At 45.6% G+C, this 24,815-nt stretch overlaps 2 protein-coding genes across 3 annotated transcripts in view; one reads left to right on the top strand and one right to left on the bottom strand.

Moving 5' to 3' along the window:
- The window catches only part of LOC105890095 (cilia- and flagella-associated protein 44), a 24,644-nt gene extending 1,869 nt beyond the window's left edge, over positions 1–22,775 (bottom strand). The window contains exons 1-33 of the mRNA XM_031584473.1: positions 22,607–22,775; positions 21,133–21,183; positions 20,528–20,629; positions 20,104–20,227; positions 19,470–19,632; positions 19,067–19,169; positions 18,551–18,767; positions 18,125–18,239; positions 17,622–17,786; positions 17,073–17,228; positions 16,885–16,932; positions 16,524–16,623; positions 16,096–16,190; positions 15,554–15,763; positions 15,227–15,337; positions 14,927–15,079; positions 14,407–14,637; positions 13,704–13,846; positions 13,309–13,588; positions 12,968–13,023; positions 12,594–12,756; positions 9,757–9,887; positions 8,983–9,179; positions 8,344–8,515; positions 7,824–8,001; positions 7,054–7,518; positions 6,432–6,632; positions 5,751–5,946; positions 5,347–5,463; positions 4,840–4,970; positions 1,950–2,066; positions 1,328–1,529; positions 365–525 (exon numbers count right to left, since the gene is read on the bottom strand). Of these exons, the coding sequence (XP_031440333.1) occupies positions 365–525; positions 1,328–1,529; positions 1,950–2,066; positions 4,840–4,970; positions 5,347–5,463; positions 5,751–5,946; positions 6,432–6,632; positions 7,054–7,518; positions 7,824–8,001; positions 8,344–8,515; positions 8,983–9,179; positions 9,757–9,887; positions 12,594–12,756; positions 12,968–13,023; positions 13,309–13,588; positions 13,704–13,846; positions 14,407–14,637; positions 14,927–15,079; positions 15,227–15,337; positions 15,554–15,763; positions 16,096–16,190; positions 16,524–16,623; positions 16,885–16,932; positions 17,073–17,228; positions 17,622–17,786; positions 18,125–18,239; positions 18,551–18,767; positions 19,067–19,169; positions 19,470–19,632; positions 20,104–20,227; positions 20,528–20,629; positions 21,133–21,183; positions 22,607–22,715 (5,163 nt within the window). The 5' untranslated portion in view covers positions 22,716–22,775. The remainder of the gene's footprint in view (positions 1–364; positions 526–1,327; positions 1,530–1,949; positions 2,067–4,839; positions 4,971–5,346; positions 5,464–5,750; positions 5,947–6,431; positions 6,633–7,053; positions 7,519–7,823; positions 8,002–8,343; positions 8,516–8,982; positions 9,180–9,756; positions 9,888–12,593; positions 12,757–12,967; positions 13,024–13,308; positions 13,589–13,703; positions 13,847–14,406; positions 14,638–14,926; positions 15,080–15,226; positions 15,338–15,553; positions 15,764–16,095; positions 16,191–16,523; positions 16,624–16,884; positions 16,933–17,072; positions 17,229–17,621; positions 17,787–18,124; positions 18,240–18,550; positions 18,768–19,066; positions 19,170–19,469; positions 19,633–20,103; positions 20,228–20,527; positions 20,630–21,132; positions 21,184–22,606) is intronic.
- Positions 20,598–24,815, top strand: part of LOC105890096 — a 7,406-nt gene continuing 3,188 nt past the window's right edge. Inside the window, exons 1-6 of one of the 2 annotated variants that reach the window (XM_031584479.2) lie at positions 20,598–20,779; positions 21,140–21,206; positions 21,510–21,806; positions 21,973–21,993; positions 22,109–22,360; positions 22,782–22,901. In XM_031584479.2, coding sequence (XP_031440339.1) covers positions 21,173–21,206; positions 21,510–21,806; positions 21,973–21,993; positions 22,109–22,360; positions 22,782–22,901 — 724 coding nt within the window. In that variant the 5' untranslated portion in view covers positions 20,598–20,779; positions 21,140–21,172. The remainder of the gene's footprint in view (positions 20,780–21,139; positions 21,207–21,509; positions 21,807–21,972; positions 21,994–22,108; positions 22,361–22,781; positions 22,902–24,815) is intronic. The other variant, XM_031584478.2, reaches the window with a different exon arrangement.

Genomic DNA, 24,815 nt, shown 5'->3' with positions numbered 1-24,815 from the left:
AATGAGTTCAATGGAAAACTCATCTAGTAACACCATTCCAAAGCCTGGGATTCAAGACCCGTAGCAGATCCCAGAGTCTAGGCTGTTCTGTGACATGCACGACGAGCAGTGCAGACCAGGTACATACCCAGGGCTGAAGAGGTGCAAGTATGGCCTGAAACAATATCTGTCTTCACCAAAACAGATGGTACAACTCTCCCCCAGACAACTGGAACACACGGTTACTCTTAATGTCTGCTTCAGAGCCAAGAGAAACCTTGACACACACACATGCACGCACGCAGGTTGAACTCTCTGCGTGTGTGTGTGCCAATACTTTCACCAGAAAACACCCACACTCACAAACACACACACATGTACACACCTCCCAGGCCTTGAGCTCCTGTATGTAGTCCACCTCTCTGATACGGCTCTCCTGTCTCATCTCCTCCAGGGACCTGTTACCGGACAACGTCTGCAGGGCCTCAAGGTCCACCAGTTTCCCAAACTTTATCAGCATCAGGTGCTCACAGCGGCTCTCTAGCTCTACACACACACACACAAACACACGCACACATGCACACACACGCATGCACGCACGCACGCACACACACACACACACACACACACACACACAAAAAAGATGTTACATTTGCAGACAAAAAACATACACAGGAAAGTGGATTATAAACTCAAATAAACACATGTACATAAAAGAAGAAACACACGCACACACATGCAAGCACACACACACACGCATGCAAGCACACACACACACACACACACACACACACACGTACACACACACTCAAAAGCAGACACAAAAAAATAAAGGCACAGACAGACAGACTTTATCATAACTAAGGTCAAGCAGGGCAATGACTTTATTGCTCTCTTTGGCATATGTGAAACAGTGCCACTATCACCAACATGATCAGTTATAGCCAAGAGCACTCCCACACTCAAGCTGAATCATGGCCTCCATGTCCTTGTGTTTGTGCTCAGGCTGCTAGCTCTACATACACCCACCACCACCACCAACAACAACACACACATACACACACTCCTACTCTGTATCATGTCTCTGTGTTTGCGCAGCAGTGTGACATGTTGTTGGCGGGCTTGGCGGTACAGCTCTCTCTGCTGGTTCAAAATTACACACACTGTCTTACCCAATCTCTCACACTTCCTCACACACACACATACCTTCACACTCCCTCACACACACACACACACCCCCTCACACTCCCTCACACACCCTCACACTCACACACATACCCTCACACTCCCTCACACACACACACACACACACACACACACCCTCACACACACACACACACAGTGCTACCCTGTATGTTGGCCTCCACGTCCTTGTGTTCGTGCTGCAGAGTGACGTGTTGCTGGCGAGCTTGCCGGTAGAGCTCCCTCTGCTGGCTCTTCTCCTGCTGCAGCTCTCGGATGCGACCCTGCACTCGGATCAGCGCCGTCGTGTTCAGTACCAGAGCTGAGCCCAGACTCCTGGGCACCGTGCCGTTCACCATAAACTCAATCTGTGGACGGATGCGTACGCACACCCAGCCACCCACACACACACACACACATGCAGACACACACACACACATACATACACACAAAAATGTTCACTGACACCATTTTTCCACATACTTTTAAGACACACGCACATACAAAATGGGACTTTCCCTGCCTTTTTCAAACATGCTTGAGCACTGATGAATACACTGAATACAATATATTTTGAGACTAACAGAACAGGATTAACACACACACTCATACCCACACTCATTCACACATGCATTCACTTTAACTTGAACTCCACCCATTACCAAGTCTTTTAATATAATTTGATACCCTTGTTGCGCAACACACACACCCACACACCACACACACACACACACACACACACACACACACACACACACACACACACACACACACACACACACACACACCTGGTGCAGTCTGAGCGGCACCACCACGTCCAGCTCATTGAGTTTCTGCTGCTTCTCTCTGTTGAAGAGCTCCAGATCGCTCTCTGCTGCCTTCTGGGTGCTCCGCACAATCTTTGCCTGCAGGACAAACCACATTTACATTTACATTTACATTTAGTCATTTAGCAGACGCTTTTGTCCAAAGCGACGTACAAGGGAGAGAACAGTCAAGCTAAGAGCAATAAAAAAACACGGTGTAACAATAAATACTACTTTACATGAGAATTAGGAAAACAACAACCTAGAAAAGAGGAAAAAGAAGTGCAGGAATGTAACTGCTGAAGTGCAAGTTAAGCGCTAGTCAGGTGCCAGTTAGGAGGGGAGGTGCTCTCTGAAGAGTTGGGTCTTCAAAAGCTTCTTGAAGGTAGAGAGGGACGCCCCTGCTCTGGTAGTACTAGGCAGTTCGTTCCACCAACGTGGAACTACAAATGAAAATAGTCTGGATTGCCGTGCTTGCACGGACGGCAGTGCCAAACGACACTCACTAGACGAGCGCAGCGTCCTGGGTGTAACATTTGCCCTTACAAGAGCATTTAGGTAGGTGGGAGCAGAACCAGTAAGCACTCTGTAGGCAAGCATAAGTGACTTGAACTTAATGCGAGCAGCTACTGGCAGCCAGTGGAGCTCGATGAGTAGCGGGGTGACGTGTGCCCTTTTCGGTTGGTTGAACACCAGACGCGCCGCCGCGTTCTGGATCATCTGTAGTGGTTTCACCACGCAAGCCGGCAGGCCCGTTAGGAGGGCGTTGCAGTAGTCAAGGCGGGTGCTCACCAAGGTTTGCACCAGCAGCTGGGTGGCATACTGGGTTAGGTACGGCCTGATTTTGCGGATGTTGTATAGCGCAAAGCGGCACGACCTGGAGACAGAGGCGATGTGGGCCGTGAAGGTCAGTTGGTCATCAATAATGACCCCGAGGTTTCTTGCTGTTTTGGATGGAGCAAGAGATAAAGAGTCAGTATTGATCTTGATGTTGTGGTGGATGACCTGTTTGGCTGGGAAGACCATCAGTTCCGTTTTGGCCAGGTTCAGCTGAAGGTGGTGATTTTTCATCCATGTGGATATATCAGCGAGACAGTCCGAAATCCGCGTCGAGACCGTGGTGTCCTCAGGAGGGAAAGACAGAAACAGTTGAGTATCATCGGCATAACAGTGGTAGGAAAAACCATGCGAGCGGATGATAGGGCCCAACGAGGTGGTGTAAATGGCAAAGAGAAGTGGTCCCATCACCGAGCCTTGGGGCACCCCAGTGGTGAGGCGGTGAGGTACAGACAGCTGACCTTGCCATGACACGTTGAACGAGCGCCCAGTGAGGTAGGATTCAAACCAGGAGTGCGCATTGCCAGAAATGCCCATACTTGACAGTATGGACAGAAGGATGCGGTGGTTGACTGTATCAAACGCAGCTGATAAGTCAAGCAGGACGAGAGCCGAGGATTGAGCTGCTGCTCTAGCTGTTTTTAAGGCCTCCATTACAGACAACAGGGCTGTTTCGGTGGAGTGACCGCTTTTGAAGCCAGACTGGTTCGGATCGAGGAGATTGTTCTTTGACAGGAACTCGGTGACCTGTTTGGAAGCTGCCCTCTCAATGGTTTTAGATAGGAGCGTGAGAAGTGAGACCGGTCGATAGTTTTCCACCTGAGTGGGATCGAGAGACGGCTTCTTGAGCAGCGGCGTTACCCGAGCCACTTTGAAAAGAGAAGGAAATGTTCCAGAATTAAATGAAGCATTAATCACCTGTGTTATTGCCGGTAAGACGGCAGGCGATATGGCTTGAAGGATGTTGGATGGGATGGGGTCCAGCGGGCATGTAGTTGGACGGCTACCTGTTAGGATTTTGGAGACCTCACTCTCGCTGAGAGGGATGAAAGAAGGAAAAGATGAGCTATTGACGGTTGCGCCCTTAGGGGAGGGGGACAGTTGGTCGAACTGTTGCCCGATGGCTGCCACTTTCTCTGTGAAAAAGGAAGCAAAGTTATCAGCAGTGAGGTTAGTAGCTGGGGGGGGAGGAGGAGGGTAGAGCAGAGTTTTGAAGGTGGAGAATAGTTTCCGAGCGTCAGTTGCACCGTTGATTTTGTCATTGAAAAAAGTCTTCTTAGCAGCAGTGATGCTGGATGAGAAGGAGGCCAGCAGTGTCTGGTAGCTTGCAAGATCGTCCAGCGCGGCAGATTTGTGCCACTTTCTCTCAGCCGCTCTGAGATTGGAGCGCTGCGTTCGGAGGGTATCACTCAGCCACGAATGAGACTGGGTAGATCGAGCAGGTCTGGTGGAAAGTGGACACAAGCTGTCCAAGCATGAGCTCAGAGTGGAGCAGAGAGCTTCGGTGGCATCATTGACACCTAGTGAGGAGAAAGTGGATAAAGGTGGAAGACCACACCAGTGGCTGAGCCATTGAACTACACCACACTGTCTACACAGACAGCTGGTTAACGAGAGCTAAAGAGAAGGGTTCCGTTTCAGAGAAGGGACCTAAGACAGAGCTCAGCCTTGGTCTGCATTGTGTCTGAATACTAGTGCAGGATCCCTGTTAGCAATGCTACCAGTTCAGGAGCTGGGTTAATCTGTCTGCAAAGAAAGCCTTCATGCTAGTAAACCTGTCTGAAATGTCTTTCACAGTTAATCAACACCCCACTAAATTAGAGGAAAGAGGTAGGAGGAGAGGATAGAAGACAGAGAGTTTGTGTGTGTGTGTGTGTGTGTGTGTGTGTGTATCTGTGTGTGTGTATGTGTGTGTGTGTCTGTGTGTGTGTGTGTGTGTGTGTGTGTGTGTGTGTGTGTGTGTGTGTGTGCGCGTGTGTGTGAAAGGACATGAGAGGAGAAGAGGGTGGAGGAGAGAGCAGCAGGGGAGTCTGACCTTCTTGGCCAGCGCATCACAGTCTTTCTTCAGGCCGTCGGCCAACTTCTTCTCCTCAGCAAGCAGATCCTCCAGGTCCAGACGCCGCTCACGCAGCTGCAGTGTGTTCTCAAAGAGCTCTTGGTCACAGTCTGATGCACACACACACACACACACACACACACACACACACACACACACACACACACACACACACACACACACACACACACACACACACACACACACACACACACACACACACACACAGATACAAACACGCACACACGCAAACACACCACAAAGAGAGAGAACACAGATACAAACACAGACACACACACACACAGACAGACAGTTTTTAATTATTTTTGTATCAAAAACTCTATTCTCTTAACTAAATTCTACAATCAATCTTTTAGGTCTAGAATAGCATTCAGCATGATGGCATTGTGCAGAGTTAGTGGTGGAGCTAAAGCACATGATGCTTTATGCTATGTGTGTAGTTAGCTGTGGAGTTCAGACACTCACTCGGAGGACACACACGCACATCCAGGCCTCCGCCACCCTCAGAACCTTCATCATCCTCATCATCATCATCCCAGTCTGAGTCCTCGTCTGAGCTTTCACTACTGGCCTCATCTTCCTCTGTCAAAACACACAGACCAACGCTTAAACACACACACACACCAAATTATTCAATTTTTGTTTATTTTTATTCTGGAGTGGTGTGTGAGTGACGACAATAATACATACAGTAGGTTGACAAACACATGGGCACACTGGTACATACTTACACACACATACACGTACACTTACACACGCATATACACACACACACATACTGCGTCTTCACTGACACAGTTAGACACACAGGTACACACACACACTTAGATAACAAACAGCCAGAGACCCCAGCAGCCACACATCCTCACCAACGTCGCCCGTCTTCTCTTTCTTCTTGACGCGCTTGATCTTCTTCTTGAAGACGCAGGTGAGGAACTCGGCAAACTTGTTGTTGTCTCCGAGGGAGGCCTGGAAGGTGGCGGCGTTGGCCCTCTCTCTCTCCTGCAGCTTATTGATGTCCCTCCGCTTCAGCTCCAGCTGCTTCTTAAACTCCTGCAGCTTCTCCTGCAACACACACACACACACACACACACACACGTTTAGCTTGAAGATATGTACTCTCTTTCACACACACACGCACACACACACACACACATACACGTCTAGCTTGAAGATATGTACTCTCTCTCTCACACACACATTTAGCTTGAAGATCTGTACTCTCTCTCACACACACACGCACACACACACACACACACACACACGTTTAGCTTTTACATCAGTACTCTGTCTCACACACACATACACACAGACACAGAAAGGCATACACAAGGTTTAGACAATTAGTTTAGAGCTGTATCAGCATTGGTGTACCTTGATTTCAAAAGAACTCCCAAAGAGTTTTGTCAATACCACAAGGCTCTAGAACTTCTCCATTTTCTCAAACTCAGATTATTCTGCCCTATACATGCATGCACCACTAACCTCTAGATTAACATCAGAATCTTCTAGAACATTAGAACCTTCTGGAATAGAATCATCCCACCCACCACAAGCTGGTCCTCCTCCTTCATGCTTGCGTTGAGGCGTTCCTGCAGCGGGTTCTCCCTCTGATCAAACTCCAGCAGCAGCAGCTCCTGGAAGAGCGTGACGTGGTGCAGGTCGACCATCTTCATCTGGATGTCAAGGGTCAGCTTCTCATGCCGAAGCAGACACAGCTCAGCGTCGAAATGCCACACCGCCTCATCCATCTGCAGAGACAGAGAGAGAGACAGAAGGAGGAGGAGGAGGAGGAGAAGGAGAGAGAGAAGTACATAGAGAGAGGAGGGAGACAGAGAGAGGGAGGTACAGAGAGAGAGAGGAGGGAGACAGAGAGAGGTACAGATTGAGAGGAGGGAGATATAGAGACGTGCGAAGAGGAGAGAAGACGTGTACAGATACATACAAGGAAAGATGGATATGGAAGACAGGGAGATGGAGAAAGAGTTGTTAGCAATTGTAATATTTAAGTACAACTTTAGTAATTTAGCCACTGCATGTATTCTTAACCAAGCCAAAATGTGCACAAGTTACTGCACACACACACACACACACATAATAAACAGACACATACACAGACACAGACATACATATATACATGCATACACACACACAAAACACAACACCCCTCACCTCCCGCAGCAGGCTGTCCTGCAGATCCAGGTTCCTGATCTCCTCCAGCCTCCTCATCTCCTCCTCCATCTCTGTCAGCTCCTGCTCCTCCTTTCCCCCCACCTCAGTAGGCTTTGTGCTCTTCTCTTCCCCCCTCTCCTCCTCTTCCTCGTCTCGTCCCTCCATCTCCAGCTCTGCCAGCAGGTCGTCCTCGCCCTCCTCGCCACCGTGCCGACGCCCATGCCTGGCCTTGAGGAGGGCGTTGTAGCGGCGCAGGGTGGCGCGGGTGTAGCGCAGCTTCTTCTCCGGGGTCTCCTCGGGAAGTAAGGAGGGCAGAGAGGGCAGCGGATGGCGCAAGGACGGGGGCAGGCGCTCCTGGACGTCCTGCAGACGCCTGAGCTGGGAGTGCAGAGAGGCGAGCAGCTCCACCTTGGTGTTGCGCAGGTCCATCACACGAGTGTTCATCTCCGTCTTTTGATTGTAGATCTGTAGTCACGTACGGACACACACATATCTCAATCAAATGTAGACCAGTAGACATTTCAGTTGATCAGCTGAATCAAACCGTATGCTTCCTGCATACTTCTCTCTGCAAAGGGATTGAATGATACTAACCCTCTCTCTCAGCATGAAGTGACTAAGTATGCATATAAGGTATGCTTCATGCATACTTCTCTCTGCAAAGAGATTGAATGATACCGACCCTCTCTCTCAGCATGAAGTGACTAAGTATGTATGTAAAGTCTGCTCCCTGCATACTCCTTCCATCTTAGGGTTTAACTGCTACTGACCTTCTCCTCCATTACGACCAGCTGGGTTCTCTTCTTCTCAGCGTTTATGCGCAGGTGTTCGGGCACGCTGAAGTTCTTGGCCGTCTTGAGTTTGAAGTCGCCCATGTTCTCAGTGGCGCTGCGGATGGCCTTTACGTCCTCCGGGTCCTCACAGTCTTCACTGGGCTTGGACGCGTAGCTGAGGTGGGGGAGCAGGAGTCAGTTATACAAGACAAATATACACACACTCAGAAGCACACACACAAACATGCAAATATATACATTGTGTAGTCACACAAGTGACACAGAAACATTTCACCATGCATAAATATTGGGCAGAAACAAACTAAACAAACTAAATGAATGAATGAATGAATGATTGAGTGGTCATACATGTGCAGTGCTTTTTACACATACACACGCGCGTGCACACACACACACACACACACACACACACACACACACACACACACACACACACACACACACACACACACACACACACACACATGCACACACAGAGGGACTGATTGACACCCACAGTTCAGCCCACTCCTTCTTCCTCTTCTCTATCTTGGCTCGGGCTTTCTCTGCTTTCTCCGCTGCTTTGCGGAGTTTCTCGGCCTGACGGCCGGCCAGCCTGTTTGCACCAGGCTGAGCCGCACGCACTTGGCGCACTGCAGCACCAGTCGCTCCCAGCTCCTCCTGGTCGTCTGGGAACAGCGGTGGGAAAAGGGTGTTAGAACTAACCTGTGCACGGCGTGCTAGCGGTTATCCTGAGCTGTATATAAGTACAGATCATGAGGCAAACATCCAGGGCTCAGGATAATGTGTGTGATCATGAGGCAAAAGCTAGCTAAAAAAGAAGGTAGATGGCTTCACACTTATTTGATACTGTCATATTGGTGTTTGTGTATGACATTTTCCAGTGTGAGGGCAGAACAGCACACAGCACATACATATGAATAGACACAAGTAGTTTAGTGGAGATACGTTACAGACAAGGTGTTTTAAATGTACGTCAACGTTGATCAATGTTACGGGAAATACCTAAACCAAAAATGTAAGTGGAATATGTTGAAGTCATATCCAATTTCAGGCTGCTGTTGCTTCCCTCTCTCTGAAACACACTAGCATGTTCTGCTAACAGAACCCTGTCACAGCTGAGGTGGGCTGGTACCTGGGTCGGTGGCGGGGCCCTTTTTGGAGTCAGCCGAGCTGCGGCGGCGGTCCTGCTGGCCCAGCGCTGTGTGGGCCTGGGAGCGTTGCTTCAGCATGTCGAAGCGTTCGGACAGCGCCAGCAGCCGGTAGGTGGAGATGCGGTGGTCGCTGCAGAAAGCCACCACCGTCACCGTCTCTGACACTGAGTCCCAGAACCTGCACACACACACACACACAGACACATAGACACACACATACGCCGGTCAGTCACATCACTTCACACAGGGATGAGACAGCCAGCACAATACAGAGGCCAGTGCACACCAGGCTAAACTAGAAACTGAGCACTAAAGATGGAGATCTAAGAGTTGTCTATTTGTGTGGTAATGTAGAATATATGCAACTGTACATGTGCGTCTCTGTTTCTGCTTACATACAGTATGTCTGAAAGAAGCCTTTTACAGTAATTGGTATGTGTGACTACCCCCGTCACTTCCTTGCCAAATCAGTATTTCCCTGACCTATACATGAGTGAGTGTGTGTTTCTGTGTGTGTGTGTCAGAGGGAGACAATTAACCTGTTATATGTTTATATACCACATTGTTACCATCTATAACTTATTGTTTGTTTTTTATTTATTTATGTTAATTGTGATTGTACATTTCATGTAAACATGCTTTGGCAACGTTGTATTGTATGCAGTCATGCCAATAAAGCCTTTTGAATTGAATTGAATTGAATTGAATTGAGAGAGAGAAAGATAGAGAGAGAGAGAGATAGAGAGAGAGAGTACCGCTCCTGTATTTTCCTGAGGCCGATACGGTGTCTCTCCTCCTCCCAGGCGAGCTCTCTCCTGACCTCTCTTACTCTCTGGGCCGTCATTCTCTCTGTCTCCTCACGGAAACGTGGATCTAGCTCCAGCTCCTAAAACACACACACACACACACACGGAAACAGACATATATATACAAGCGAACACAAACACACACACGTCATAGTACTTTCTGTTCTCTGAACACACACAGAGATACACACAGATACACACAAAACTGCATAGAAACACTCCCCCACACATTGTCTTAAATTCACTATATGCTGATATGAAAGGGAATTTTAGAGCAGGCCAGGTTTTTCCACCCTCAATCAGTCCAAATTGGGGTAATTTAATCTAATCTATCTACTAATACATTTCCATCACAGCACAATGGCTACACTGTGGATAGCTCTTGTTACTGTAAACAGTGTAGTAAATTGCATTAGTAGATTGCATCAGAGCTTGATTGTGTGTGTGTGTGTGTGTGTGTGTGTGTGTGTGTGTGTGTGAGTATGCGTGTGTGTTTGGGTGTGTGTGTCTGTCTGTCTGTCTGTCTGTCTGTCTGTCTGTCTGTCTGTGTGTTTGGGTGTGTGTGTCTGTCTATGTGTGTTTGGGTGTGTGTGTCTGTCTATGTGTGTTTGGGAGTGTGTGTCTGTCTGTGTGTGTTTAAGTGTGTGTCTCTGTCTGTGTGTGTTTAGGTGTGTGTGTCTGTGTGTGTGTGTTTGGGTGTGTGTGTCTGTCTATGTGTGTTTGGGTGTGTGTGTCTGTCTATGTGTGTTTGGGTGTGTGTGTCTGTCTGTGTGTGTTTGGGTGTGTGTGTCTGTCTGTGTGTGTGTGTTTGGGTGTGTGTGTCTGTCTATGTGTGTTTGGGTGTGTGTGTCTGTCTGTGTGTGTTTGGGTGTGTGTGTCTGTCTGTGTGTGTGTGTTTGGGTGTGTGTGTCTGTCTATGTGTGTTTGGGTGTGTGTGTCTGTCTATGTGTGTTTGGGTGTGTGTGTCTGTCTATGTGTGTTTGGGTGTGTGTCTCTGTCTGTGTGTTTGGGTGTGTGTGTCTGTCTGTGTGTGTGTGTTTGGGTGTGTGTGTCTGTCTGTGTGTGTGTGTTTGGGTGTATGACCGCATGTCAAAGTGTGAGTGTGATAGGGAGTGAACAAACAATGAAGCCCACTGTTTAAGCACCGCGCATTAAGTCAGTTGCAAACTCATTACTAAAATGACCTTTACTAAAAGTCCACTGAAATGTGAGAGACATAATGAACATAAAGCAACACAATTAAAAGAACGGGGAAAGTCCAGCTTGTGTCATAGTAATCACTTCCAGTAGAGCAAAGGGAAAATGTGACATGCTCTCCACCATAACTCTACTACTGACCAACCTCCACATGATTTTATAATGACAGAACAGCGTTTTGCTGGCGTGTGGGTTTTATGGTCAAACGGGTATAAAACGCTGGAAAATCATAGTGGATTCAGTTGATCTGAACAGTGAACATCATGCCGCCAAGACGAGGAAAAGGTGTGAGGGGGGCTTCTGCTACTAGCGCTGCTGCAAGTAAGAAGATGATAAATGCTGCTGAAAGTAAGAAGAATACAAAGCCTCTTTCACTAGCAATGTCTTCGGACGAAAATGTACTGTTATTATTACTGTGATTTACGAAATAACGGGCGTTACTCCTGGGGTTTTATGTTATTAAAATAAATGATTTAAATTTGACACTGAATTTGTGTTTCTCAATTATTATTTATTATGTCACAAGAGTCTTCATATTATATCCATCTGCCATGGAACAGCACCAGCTATAACAGTGCTCAGCTATGTTCAGTACATCTACTTCATGCTGGGCTCAAGCAAGCATATATACCCTCCACTCCGCTTTTCGCTAGATTATGCAATGACCTTGCATGACATGATAGCATTGAATATGTAGATGTATAGTGCACAGAATAACGTTTGCAATGATGTAAGTTGCGTTTGTTGATCACGTATGGTTGATAACATATTAATTGTAGAAGGGACATGATAAAATCAAGATCTTCCCTTGGTGAAAAAACTTTCGCCGATATATTCGTACGAGAGATGGGTTAGGTGCTCAAATTTCCCTGGATCAAAGAGGACGTTAGTAGGCATGTCCAAACTAAAAATCACGTCTCAGGATTGCTGCGCACATAAGTTATTTCGGGTGCATCAACTGTACTCAGTCTACCCTACCCAACGACTGACTACGATAGCCAAACGCGTGCAAAGTTAATAAAACGTTCCACGAAAGTTCTCCAGCGTTTAAATTAAACGTTGAAGAACGCTGGTCTCCATGAGAACTTTTGTGCATGTTCAAAAATGTATTTTCGGACCAGCTTTCTCCGCCGATCACCGACGATTACTGACGATTACAGCGTTCACCAGCTTTCACACAACGCTCTTCTGGTGCTATACCAGCGACCATGGACGATTACCAACGTTTCCTCTAACGTCATAGAACGTTGACCAGAACGTTATGGTGTGACGGGGCCTTTATGATAGTTAAGCGATGTCCAAGTGGAGTTTGACAATGACATCTTGGAAAAGATGACCAGTCTATGTGCATATGTGTGTGTGTGTGTGTGTGTGTGTGTGTGTGTGTGTGTGTGTATGTGTATGTATGTGTGTGTGTGTGTGTCTGTATGTTTGTGTGTGTGTGTGTGTAGCGTATGTGTGTGGGGGTATGTGTGGTGTGTGTGTGTGTGGGAATGTGTGTGTGTGTGTGTGTGTGTGTGTGTGTGTATGTGTGTATGTGTGTGTGTGTGTGTGTGTGTGTGTGAGTATGTGTGGTGTGTGTGTATTACCACTCTGTGCAGCCTGACGTTTGCTGGCAGGTTGTTGTTCTGCTTCAGCAGATGCTCGAAGTACCCCTGCAGCTCAGCCAACTTTTTGCGTTTCTCGACCTTACGCTGCCCAGCCTCACAACGCATACGATCCAGCTCCACCTTCTGCTTAGCTGTCTCTATGCTGCACAGACACACACACACACACACACACACACACACACCACACACACACAAAGACATATGATGCATATCACAGATGGACACATATGTACACACCAGACAACAAAACACACATACACACACACACAAATAATGAGGGTATAGCGGGGGAGATATATTAATATTTTAGGAAAATGTCCCTATAACAGACACATGACATGGCCCTCTCTCACCTGTAGGCAGTGGGGTCATCTATGTCCGGGGCAGCTGTGTCCGCTTCTATACCAATCTGACAGTGGACACACAAACACACTTCACTGTCTACACTCACTTTCAGCTCTAGTGATTTCGAGATAATCTGTTCAAGTGTACAATGTGTGTACATGTGAATGCTGAACCTAACTGGCTGACTGTGTTTTTGTATGTATGTGTCTATGAGTATTTGATGCTGTCCATGAATGTGTGTGTGGCTGGTCACTTTGGTTTGACAGGCCTGCATTTCAATTAGTGTGTGTGTGTGTGTGTGTGTGTGTGTGTGTGTGTGTGTGTGTGTGTGTGTGTGTCTGTGACTGACCCTTGGGGAGGGCACTTTGGCCTTGACTTGCTTCAGAGCCTCCTGCAGCTCCTGCTGAGGCAGAAGGCTGAAGGAGAAGATGTTGCCATCCTGGCCTGTCGTCAGGACAAACTGGTCGTCATAGCTACAGCGCACCTGCTGCACGTGCCCGTACTGGTTGTCATGGACGCTGAGAGACCAGAAGGCCTGCATGGAGGTGAGGTGGTGGTCGCCAGACTCCACGGGGTACACGCGGATACGACCCGAATGCATACCACACAGCATCAGCTGGCGGCTGGAGCTGAGACAGAACGTGAACAAATACACATATTTACATACATTTGTGAACACAAAGGCAAACGCACGCACACACACACACACACACACACACACACCCATATATCCCCTTTACCCACTTAAAGGCCACTGTGCGGATGGGGTCCTCATCTGCGTCCTGCACTGGGATGAAGGCGCAAGGCTTGTCCTTGCTATTCTCTGGGTCTTCAGTCTGCTCCTCAGAGAACTTACAGTGATACAAGTACCCAGAGTCATACCCGCCCTGGCAGAGATGAGAGATAGAGAGAGGGGCACAACAGAGGAGAGGCATACACTGAGAAATAAATAAAGTGAGCACAAAAGAGCACAATGGCAATCACAATGCTACCATCATAGTGTGCTAACAACACCACGACAAATAGCTTTAGAAGCTTCACCTAATTGTCCCACATTGTAGGACATTTGGCTCGGGCCTCCACCCATGCGGCACCCATAAAGAAGAACATGTCTGTCATCATTAAGAAAAGTCCCCCAAAGCGTGTGATGTATCGTTATTATTATATCACGTACATAAAAGGGTGAGACAGCTACAGGGAACAAGAAACATATCTAAGAACATAATAATCAAAACAGACAGTAAAAAGAAAAGAGAGAAAAACATCCACTGATCTTAAATAGATAAAAACCTATAATGCAGAAAGAGTACGGAGAGGCGCTAGAACTGGAAAAACCATCAAGTAAAAATTAAGTTATGTTGGTTTCCATGTCGATTCCATCCCTACTCCATCTGCCGGCAAAGATGCCTACTACTAACTGTAAGTGTGTGTGTGTGTGTGTACTTACAAAAGACAGCCAGAAGCTCCCGGGCTGCGAGTAGAAGCCACAGAGGAGTGGGCTGGGGGGTGAGGGGATGTGGATAGCGGGCAGCTCTTCCTCCTCCTCCTCCTCCCCCTCCAGTCGCTGCTCCTCCTCGGTGGGCTGGCGTTCCTGGTCCTCAGCCTTCTTCACACGCGCATCCCTCTCCTTCAGCCTCTTCTGCTTCAGGGCCTGACGACGGGCAATCTCCGCATCCCTCTACACACACACACACACACGCACACTCTACATAGTTCACTGTCTACAAAAGTGGAAGCTATTAAATGAACGCATTCGTCTTTTAAAGTTAAAAAATACTGAAACGTTCATGTCAAAATATATTAAATATATCCATTATTTTGTGTGACCAAGGAACCTTATCTGAATGTAGCATACAAATATCGTGTGATCGTGACCTACTCAAGTTGTGAACACAATCTGTAGGAAGAATCAGAGCTTATACAAAACACATGCTGTAAGAGTGATTATATTAAGGCTGGGCACACACCTTGAGGCTGGATTTAATGCTGCTGAAGCAGAAGTGGTGGACTTTAAGTCCCTGCAGCAGGTATGTACTCCTAATGTTCCCTGTGTCTTGCTCTGGGGCATCGACCTCTGCCACATGCCCATCGTTACACAGAATCAGCAGAGTGCTCCTCTCCTACACACACACACACACGTTAACAATATACACCAGAAAAATCTCTCCACATTGCCACTGTCTGTTCAAAACGCCAGCCGAATCACAGCAGCTCTAGAGACCACTGCGTATGCATTTGCTCAAAGTGAAACACATGCCAATGCTTACATGAGACTGTGGAGACCACTCGAGACTCTGTACTGGCCCTGGTACATTCACAAAGCCTATGGGCTCGTAACTGTCCCCAACAGTGAAGAAGAATACAGTGCAGTCTGCACTCTGGACACAGGAGGAGGAGAGAGACCAGAACACAATCAATGAAAACCACAATAACACATTTCATAATAATAAACTATGAAAGAAATGAAAAAGGATGTAAATACTATCACTTCTCAAATGTCATAAATACATTTCCCTGACACATCCCAATAGATATTCTACAGAGCCTCCCACACCACACACACACACACACACATACACACACTCGGTTCCTACCCCCGTGGCCATGATCTCTCCGTTGCGCTCATACGCGATGGCTGTCACAGGTGCACTGTGGGGCTTGAAGGCCTGTCTGAGGCGGAGCTCAAGCTCTCCCCTGTGAGTGACCCCAGACCTCCCATACAGCTTTTGGGGGCTATACATCTCCATAAGACGCACAACACCATCCTTGAAACCTACGGCCAGCAGACCGCTCGCTCTGTGAACCTACACACACACACATGTACACATACACACTACCTGAGTATGCCTTGTAGACACAGGCCAAAGACGCACGTAGATTTTTTCCACAATGCACACTTTTTAAGGGTGACCTCTGCTGGCCAATTATGTTCACTACAGACAGTATGACTGTGATACAGACTGTGAGACTGAAACACTGTTACCTCAATCAGATGTTCACCAGGTCTGTATAATACCTTCATGGACACAACCCATATTGAAAATTGTATACCAAGAGATGCAGATACAACAACAACAAGAGCAATACAAGCAATCAGGGGGGGATGTTGTGGGAAAGTTATGACACAGATACGCACTATGCGGGGTGCCCAGGTGAGGGCTGTTCCTCCCTGCTTGTAGCGAGTGGTGAAAATCTCCTTGTTAGACAGGAAGTCAAAAATTCTGAGAGAGCCTGAGAGAGAGAAAGATATAGAGTGGCAGAAAGAACAATAACAGAGAGAGGCATGTTTTTCTGGCCCAACATTGTTAAAAAATACATTTTGGCAGAGGCAGGGGGGCAGTGGTTTGTATCTGTGTGTGTTTGTGTGTGTGCGTGTGTGTGTATGTGTGTGTGTGTGTGTGTGTGTGTGTGTGTGTGTGTGTGTGTGTGTGTGTGTGCGTGCGTGCGTGCGTAAGATGAATGGTATGTGTGTATAAATGGGAGAAAGGCTCTGTAGGAGCCGTCTGTGTTTTAATTCGATTTTCTTTGAATTGAAGGTTGAATTTATGACCCCTGCTTTCTTACAGTCAAGAGCTATGGTGGCCATGAGGTGACTGTTGCCAGACACATCCATGGCCTGGATCACACCGGCATGGAAAGAGAAAAGACACTCTGGATCGTGGGTCTATAAAACACAACACAACACAACAGTCAGTCATCAACAGCATACCCAATACACAACTTCATAGAAACACTGCATTAACTTATTTATAATGTCTACACCTCAGAAATGTCATACCACATAATTAAGAAAGTAAGTGATGAGACAACATGCACTTGCACTAAATGCTGTACATGTATAAAGCAAAGTCACACAAACATACAAACATAAAAAACTATAAACAAACTGCTACTATACTGACTGTCTCTGCAGCGTAATACTTACCATATTGGAGAAGGACAGATCCAGTTTCCAAATTGAACCATTTGAATCCTAAAAAGACATCAAAATATTGAGCCACACACATACCTCAGGCATGAACAGACATAGTAAATGTGGAAAGCAGTGAAAAGCTCTCAGTGAGAGGTCCCTGTAGGGCACACATCTCGCTCCTCTGAGGCCTAAGTTCGGACCTGGGCAAACCAGATGGGGGAGTCCGGAGAGGAGCACTTCACCATGGACACAAGGCTGACGTTGCGTCCGATCACCATCTCATTCATGGGCTCCAGTTCCATCTGACCGCTGTCGTCCGTGCAGTCCGCCTGATCGATGCTCTCAAAGTCCCAGCTCTGTGGCCAGAGTGGGAACATCATTAGTCAAGAGACAGATGAAATATAAAGCATTGGAGACCTCACAGCCTGTCTCTTTTATAGGTACTTCAGACAGTTTTTGTATAAACTCAAATACAACTCAAGCACTGTTCAGTGTGTTTTCGTCTGAACCAGACTAGACAAACTTGTGGTTGGACTTTTGTTCTAACACAGATACCTAATGTTGCATTACAGGAAGTTCAAAGTTACTAAAGGCTGAAGCTATTAGAGCACATATTTGTCTGTTAAAAACATCATCATCGCAACATCTGTAACTCTTAAAAAACATCATTACTGCATCATCATTTTCAAAACATCACCATTGCATGATCTAAAATGCTCCATCTAAGAATGGCTTTCAGTGCGTCTAACCCTGATGGCTCCGTCGGTGCCGATGGTCAGAAGCTCGCCCTCGTCCAAGGAGAAGTGCTGGATGGTGCCTGCATGGCACGTCCTACCCGCCCTTCGGCAGATCTCCACCTTAATCAGCCCTCCGTCCCACAGCAGCATGTTGCCCCACTCTGACCCTGACAGCACCTACAACAGGGGAGGATAGATCCTTAAGGCAGGTACTGTAAGTGTATTGTACTATGTATGTATGTATGTATGTATGTATGTATGTATGTATATATATATATATTATATACACATACACACATACACACTATGTCTGTACACATGCAACACATCAAACAAGATATGTCTACAACTGTGTGTGTGTGTGTGTGTGTGTGTGTGTGTGTGTGTATGTGTGTGTGTGTGTGTGTGTGTTTGTGTGTGTGTGTGTGTGTGTGTGTGTGTGTGTGTGTGTCTGTGTGTGTGTGTGTGTGTGTGTGTGTGTGTTTTAGGGTCAGTAGACAGATAGTATGGCGAACCTTGCCATCAGGCAGCTCCACATAACCCTCAATATCAGTGAGGGCAGTCCTCCCAAATCTCCCCAGCTGTCCTTGCAGTTTAAGGCCTGTGAAGGTGTTGGCCATCTTCCAGAACCTATCAGGATCGGATCACAGCAGCAAACAATGTCTGGCACCCCATGTTATGACAAATAACATGGAACCCCATGTTATGACAACTTTGAATGATCAGTTATTATCTGTAATACACTGTTCTGCAACATTAAAAAAAAAGAAACAGGAAAATGCATTTCCACCAACAGAATATCTGTCCCCTAGTTCAAAGTCCTGAAACCACACTGTCCCTTCAAATTGAAGACTGTTAGACCATTTAAGAAATCCTATAACAGCCCTCTTATAGACAGTATCAGCTGTTTTGACAGCTTGCATAAATAGATGGCCACTGACTTGATGTGTCCTGATCCGGAGGTGGTGAGCTGGCCGGGGTTGTCCGTGGAGAAGGTGACCCGGTAGACGTCCTGGGAGAAGGCTTTGCTTTTCAGGATCACCTGCTCCTGACTCCAGGTCCACAGCGTCAGCATGTAGTCGGGCGCACTACCCACGCTGGCCAGCAGGGTGCCGTCACGGTTGAAGTCCACAAAGCTGTAGGCCTGTTCTGTGCCCCCTGCGGACCAAAGAGATTACAGCCTCAGCGTCACACCAGGCGTCAGATTGCACTTGTGCCGTTGTTAAGCAAACACATATATACACACACACACACACACACACATATGCACACAAATAGATAGAAACAAAGAAATGAAACGACCCTTTGGACACATGTAACATGAGTAGTCAAGCAGTTTGTGAACAGGTGAGCTAATGAACTTCTAGCATGTGAACTTTTAATACACGCAAATTAAAGTGTTTAAAATAACAGGTCAGGTTCACACGTTTACTGAGACATCTACTGGTTTGACCTACCTCTGAGAATGCGGTAGGGCCTCAGTGATGGATACTCATAAATAATGATGTTGGGCTGGTGGCCCTTCTCTGCCACTGCGAAATATCCCTTACTGGGGTGAGACTGCAGGGAGGAGAGAAAACACTAATTGTATTTGAAGCCTATACCGAATGAAAGGAACTCGTTTGGTCCTACACTACACACTAGTTTGATCCAACCTTGTGCACATGACAATGTTACATAAGTAGTTCAAATATTACAGATATCTTACATGTTTACATATAGATTACCTAAGTAGTTTTACATCTATAGACACTATCCGTGCATAATATACTACCCATATAATGTGTGTGGTGTGTGTGAGTGTGTGTGTGTATATGAGTGTGTAAGAACTGGAATGCATGTGTGGACCAGGTGTGGTACCATGATGGTTCCAATGCCTCCCCCACTACATGAGCGCAGGTAGCGCTGCTCTTTGGTCTTCATGTCCAGGAGGACGAGCAGGTTGCCCGCCACAAAGGCAAGCGTATGCTCGTCCAGCACCTGCAAGTTAGCCCTGCGGCCGCAGTCATAACCAAAGGAGTGACTGTGCCACGGTCAAGGATCAAGCCTGTACAGGGAAACGGTGAGGCTCAACGGAAAGTTTGAAGGGTGTCCAATCTAAGCAATCTTTAGGGATCTTTAGGGATTTTTTTTTTTTTTTTACAATATCACACTGACAAAAGTGACTGTTTGAGAGTAAAACCTTCTTCATTATGGTAGCTGGGAGTTTACAGCACAAGCCCATGGGTAACAACAACCAACACTTCTAACATGAGTCTAGAGTTAATTAGTTTTGCTTTCAAGTTTTGTTTGCAAATATTGATCTATAAGATTATATAGTATAGGGACTTATATGAGAAAATATATGAGATAGTGTTACTAAATAAAAGTAAAGATGTATTGTGTGTACAATCAACCAACTAGTGTAAGACACAAAATGACCATAATCAACATAATCTCATAAATATTACAAATGTCATAACCATCACCAAACGTGCCAGTGATTTAAGGATACGACAGGTGCAGCAAGTTCTCTGGGATGTTGGAGTCTGCGGTGGTTACAGGCCTAGAGTAGAGCTCCTCATAGTCATAGTACATGCCCTCAGGAATCTCAGCTACCTCCCCCTCCGCTCCTCCATCTGTGGAAAATGTCATAGCCATCGCTAGCAACTTTCGTGAATAGCAGCAAACCAAGTGGGCCACACAAAAAAGCTGTAAAATACATAACAACCTGATACATCAATTTTTACATACATGTCATACTACACACAGCTTATTAAAACCACCCGTCGTGCACCTAATGATCGTTGGCATACACTAAGAGTTGCAAGCAAAACTTATATTTTACATGTAACTGACAGCAAAATACGTCTCAACGATGTTTCTGCAAAACTTTTGCAAACTTTGAAACTGCAAATAGTTACATTTCTTAACATTACCTTGTAGGCTAGGTTTGTCTGTTTGATTTTCTGAAGTGTCCATCTTCGTTTGACTGCTGTTGCTTGGCAACGTAGGTCTTGTCCGTGCATTGCATGCTGGTTCTTGGGGTTTAATGGCGACACGGTACATTTGGTGGAATGTACCATATATATCTATGGAATGTACACTTGAACACAAGTTACACTGTTTTTTTTTACTTTGAAGGAGGATAGCAGTCCAGGAGGCTGATGTCATTTTAAAGCAAACCGAAGGTAGGCTTATCGATACGTTTTACTATTTTGTACAATGTAGGCTATAAAATGAAGTGGCACATGATTGCCGTCAACAAGGAAGCGAACAAGTTAACATTTTTTAAGTTGGCTAACCAGTCAAAATAGCTATTCGATAATTAAACATGCTGTAATAACTTTGGCATGGTTGGTGTTGTGTTGTAGGCTTTTTCAGTTGGCCTAATATTCGGTTAAGGACTTATATAGGCACTACCTTTGAATCATTCAGTTTTTGTCTTCAGTATTAGCCCATAGCTTATGTCTTCCACCTACACCTAGTGTAGCTACGTTGATAATGTGAGGCATCTAATTACTATTCTATGAATGCCACTTACCTCTAAGCATGGAGGTCACTAAGGCTGCATGTAAACCCCGATGATGGATTCCTTAGCAAGAAATACAAGTTCAGGTGGGTAAAATCATGGATCATTGCCTTTCAAAAATGCTATGCTATGCATCCTATAAGAGTAGGACTTATTATGAAAGTAGAGTTACATGCATAGCAGTTTGTCAAATAAACATATAACCTCTTCCTTCCTTTTCTTTTTAGATTATGTTCTAGATGTAAACATGAATTTTTTAACTGAAATAGGAAATAGATTAGGATAAAATAACAAAGTAATATGTGTTGATAGATAAATGATACTGTATGTAATGGCTACACCTCAATCACATGCATAGCTGAGTTTTTAATCTGCATGACCACATACAGAGAATCCAGGAATGAGGCAGCCAGTCAAGGCCCATCTCCTGGCCTCCCAGGAGCTTCTAGTCGAGTCCCTGTACAACCTCGCCCCTCTACTGGACTGTGCCCTGGCCTGTGGGCTACTCTCTCAGGACAACTACCACGAGGTGAAGGCAGAGAAGACGCCCCCCAACAGGGCGCGGAAGTTGCTGGAGGTGGTGCATGCACAGATGGATGAGGGGGGTGCCTCCTGCTTCCTTGAGTGCTTGAAACGATGCAAACATCACTACCCTCGCCTTCGCTCTTGGCTATGTCATGACGCAGGTACATTACATATTATATTGCGCACAACCATTCAACTCCGTCCAATTGTGAGCAGCCTTTGAGTTTCAAAAAGTATATAAAAGCATTGTAATGTTTTTCAATTTTACTGACACAAATAGACAACACACCGCTCAAAACAATGAATTCTCTTGTATTATTCACTCAGCTATCCAGCGTGGACCAACAGGTACGTTTCTGGAAATATCTGAAAATAATTTTCATCAAAGTCTGTTATAATTTGGTCCATTCAAATGAAAAACTCCAAGTTAACTGTGAGTCTGTTTTCTGTGGTTTGCTAACAGAGCACCGACTTCAGGCCCAGTGCTCAGAGCTGTGTGCTCGCCTGGGCCACTCCGTCCTGCCTGTCTCCCTGGCTCTGTTTTCGGCTGGCACCGTGACCCAGTTTGAGCTCGACCAGGTCCAGTCAGCCACCACCCTCTACCAGCAAGCTCAGAAGCTGCTGACTATCTGTCTTTCCAAGGGAGAGAGTGCCTGCATGGCTTTTTACAGTGCTCTGGACCGAGAAGATGAGAACCTGGCAGACGAGATCAGGAGTACATAACAATATTTTATTACATGACAATACTTTATATTCACTATTACCTTAAATGTCCTTTGTCCTTTAAATCTCCTTAATTAGATATACACATGCATTCAGGAACAATTATGGGGTTGACTGAACATCCCACATTTTGGGTGGAAATACGACAGGAATAAGCATATTTTAAGAATTTTTGATTCACATTTTTAATGATATATATATATATATATATATATATAAAAATGTAAATCCTACTTACCTTTGCACATTTTCCGTCCTCTCTTGCTTTGATACAAATACTTGATCTTGTTAAAATCCTTTGGCTGTTGTTGAGAGAGGGGCTTGATGTTATGTAGATGCCACCACATTAACCATAGATATTGTTCTGGTATGACTTCTACCACTCACATGATGTTGTCATGCTTTCATTTCAGCTGGTGGTTTGCCTGAAGCTCTTCCTGTTCTATCAGTGGAAAGTGAATCTGATGCCCAAAATGTAGCAATAGCTTTAGTGGACACCAGTATTGCTACTGCAGAGACGGGGCCTGAGTCAGGTAACTAACATTTGTAATACTCCCAATATAGTGGAGACACACTTTCCTTTCTAAATTCTACCTCTACAAGATATATACTTCACATACTGTACATATAAGATTTTCATCCACATGTTTAATGATAACTACTATACATAGACCTGTAAATATTTACTTGTATCTACTGGTATAGTGCATATCATGTGATATATCTACTGGTATACCACGTATCTGGTTGTTAGGTGAAAATTCACTCAAGTTACCTCAGGACTCCGGAGTTGCATATAAGTACAGTGCCCTCCACAATTATTTGCACCCCTAGTGAATATGAGCAAAACAGGCTATAAAAAAATATGTCTTTGCTGTTTATCCTCTTGGTCTTTCACTCAAAATATTCACAGTAATCTTACCTTTTCATTGAATTAAAACTATTGAAAGAAAAAAAAAAACTGTTGACATTTAAATAAATATTTTTCCCCAAAACATGTGTGCCACAATTATTGGCACCCCTTAATTTAATGTTTTGTGCAGCCTCCCTTTGCCAAGATAACAGCTCTGAGTCTTCTCCTATAATGCGTGATGAGGTTGGTGAACACATGGCACGGGATCTGAGACCATTCCTACATGCAGTGTCTCTCCAGATCCTTCAGATTCTGAGGTCAACGTTTGTAGACTCGGCTTCGGCTCATCCCACAGATTTTCTATGGGGTTTAGGTCGGGGGACTGTGATGGCCATGGAAAAACCTTTATTTTGCGGTCGGTGAACCATTTTTGTGTTGATTTTGAGGTGTGCTTCGGATCATTGACCTGCTGGAAGGTCCAACCACAGCCCATTTTAAGCTTACTGGAGGGGGCTGTTAGGTTTTCATTTAATATCTGCTGGTATTTGATGGAGTCCATGATACCATGTCCTAACAAGATGTCCAGGGCATTTGGAAGAAAAACAGCCCCACAACATCAAAGATCCGCCACCATTCTTCACATTGGGTATGGGGGTCTTTACTGTATGGCTATCTTTCTGTCTACGCCAAACCCACCTTTGATGTTTGTTGCCAAAAAGCTTTATTTTGGTCTCATCTGACCATATAACTCGGCCCCATCGAAAGTCTGACTTACATTTGGCAAACTGTAGGCGCTTTAGTTTGTAGTTGATTGACAGCAGAGGCTTTTTCTGGCAACCCTCCAAAACAACTTGTGGTGATGTAGGTGGCGTCTGATGGTAGTTTTGGAGACTTTCTGACCCCAAGACTCAACTCACCTCTACAATTCTCCAGCTGTGATCCTTGGAGATTCTTTTGCCAGTCAAACCATCCTCCTCACGGTGCGTTGGGTCAATGTACACACACGTCCTCTTCCAGGCTGATTCTTAACATCTCCTGTCGCTTTAAACTTCTTAATTATTTCCATGATAGTGGAAATGGGTATTTTCAACTCTTTACTGTGTTCTTGGGTCTTTCCCATAGTGATGAATGAATAATGGAATTTGGCCTGTGTCACCTCATATTTGTATGCCAGGGGAACAGGAAGGCATGGTTGACCTCTTAAGAGTTCCTTATCAAACAGGTGAACTTAAAAATGTAAAACATGACTGGAAATATACTTCAGTTAGATTTTAATTATAAGATTTTTCTAGGGGTGCCAATGATTGTGGCACACATGTTTTGGGGGAAAATATTTATTTAATGTCAACAGTTTTTTTTTTTCTTTCAATAATTTTACTTCAATGAAAAGGTAAGATTTTTGTGAATATTTAGAGTGAAAGACCAAGAGGATAAACAGCAAAGACATATTTTTTTATAGCCTGTTTTGCTCATATTCACTAGGGGTGCCAATAATTGTGGAGGGCACTGTATATTTATTAAACAACAACAACAAGCTTGTCGGGCTCTCCCAAGTCCTGGCAGGTCATAGAGAGGCACGGGCCCTCTCTAAGAG

This window comes from Clupea harengus, chromosome 17 (assembly GCF_900700415.2).
Source record: "Clupea harengus chromosome 17, Ch_v2.0.2, whole genome shotgun sequence".
Lineage (NCBI taxonomy): Eukaryota > Metazoa > Chordata > Actinopteri > Clupeiformes > Clupeidae > Clupea > Clupea harengus.
This window is presented reverse-complemented; position numbering and strand designations above follow the sequence as displayed.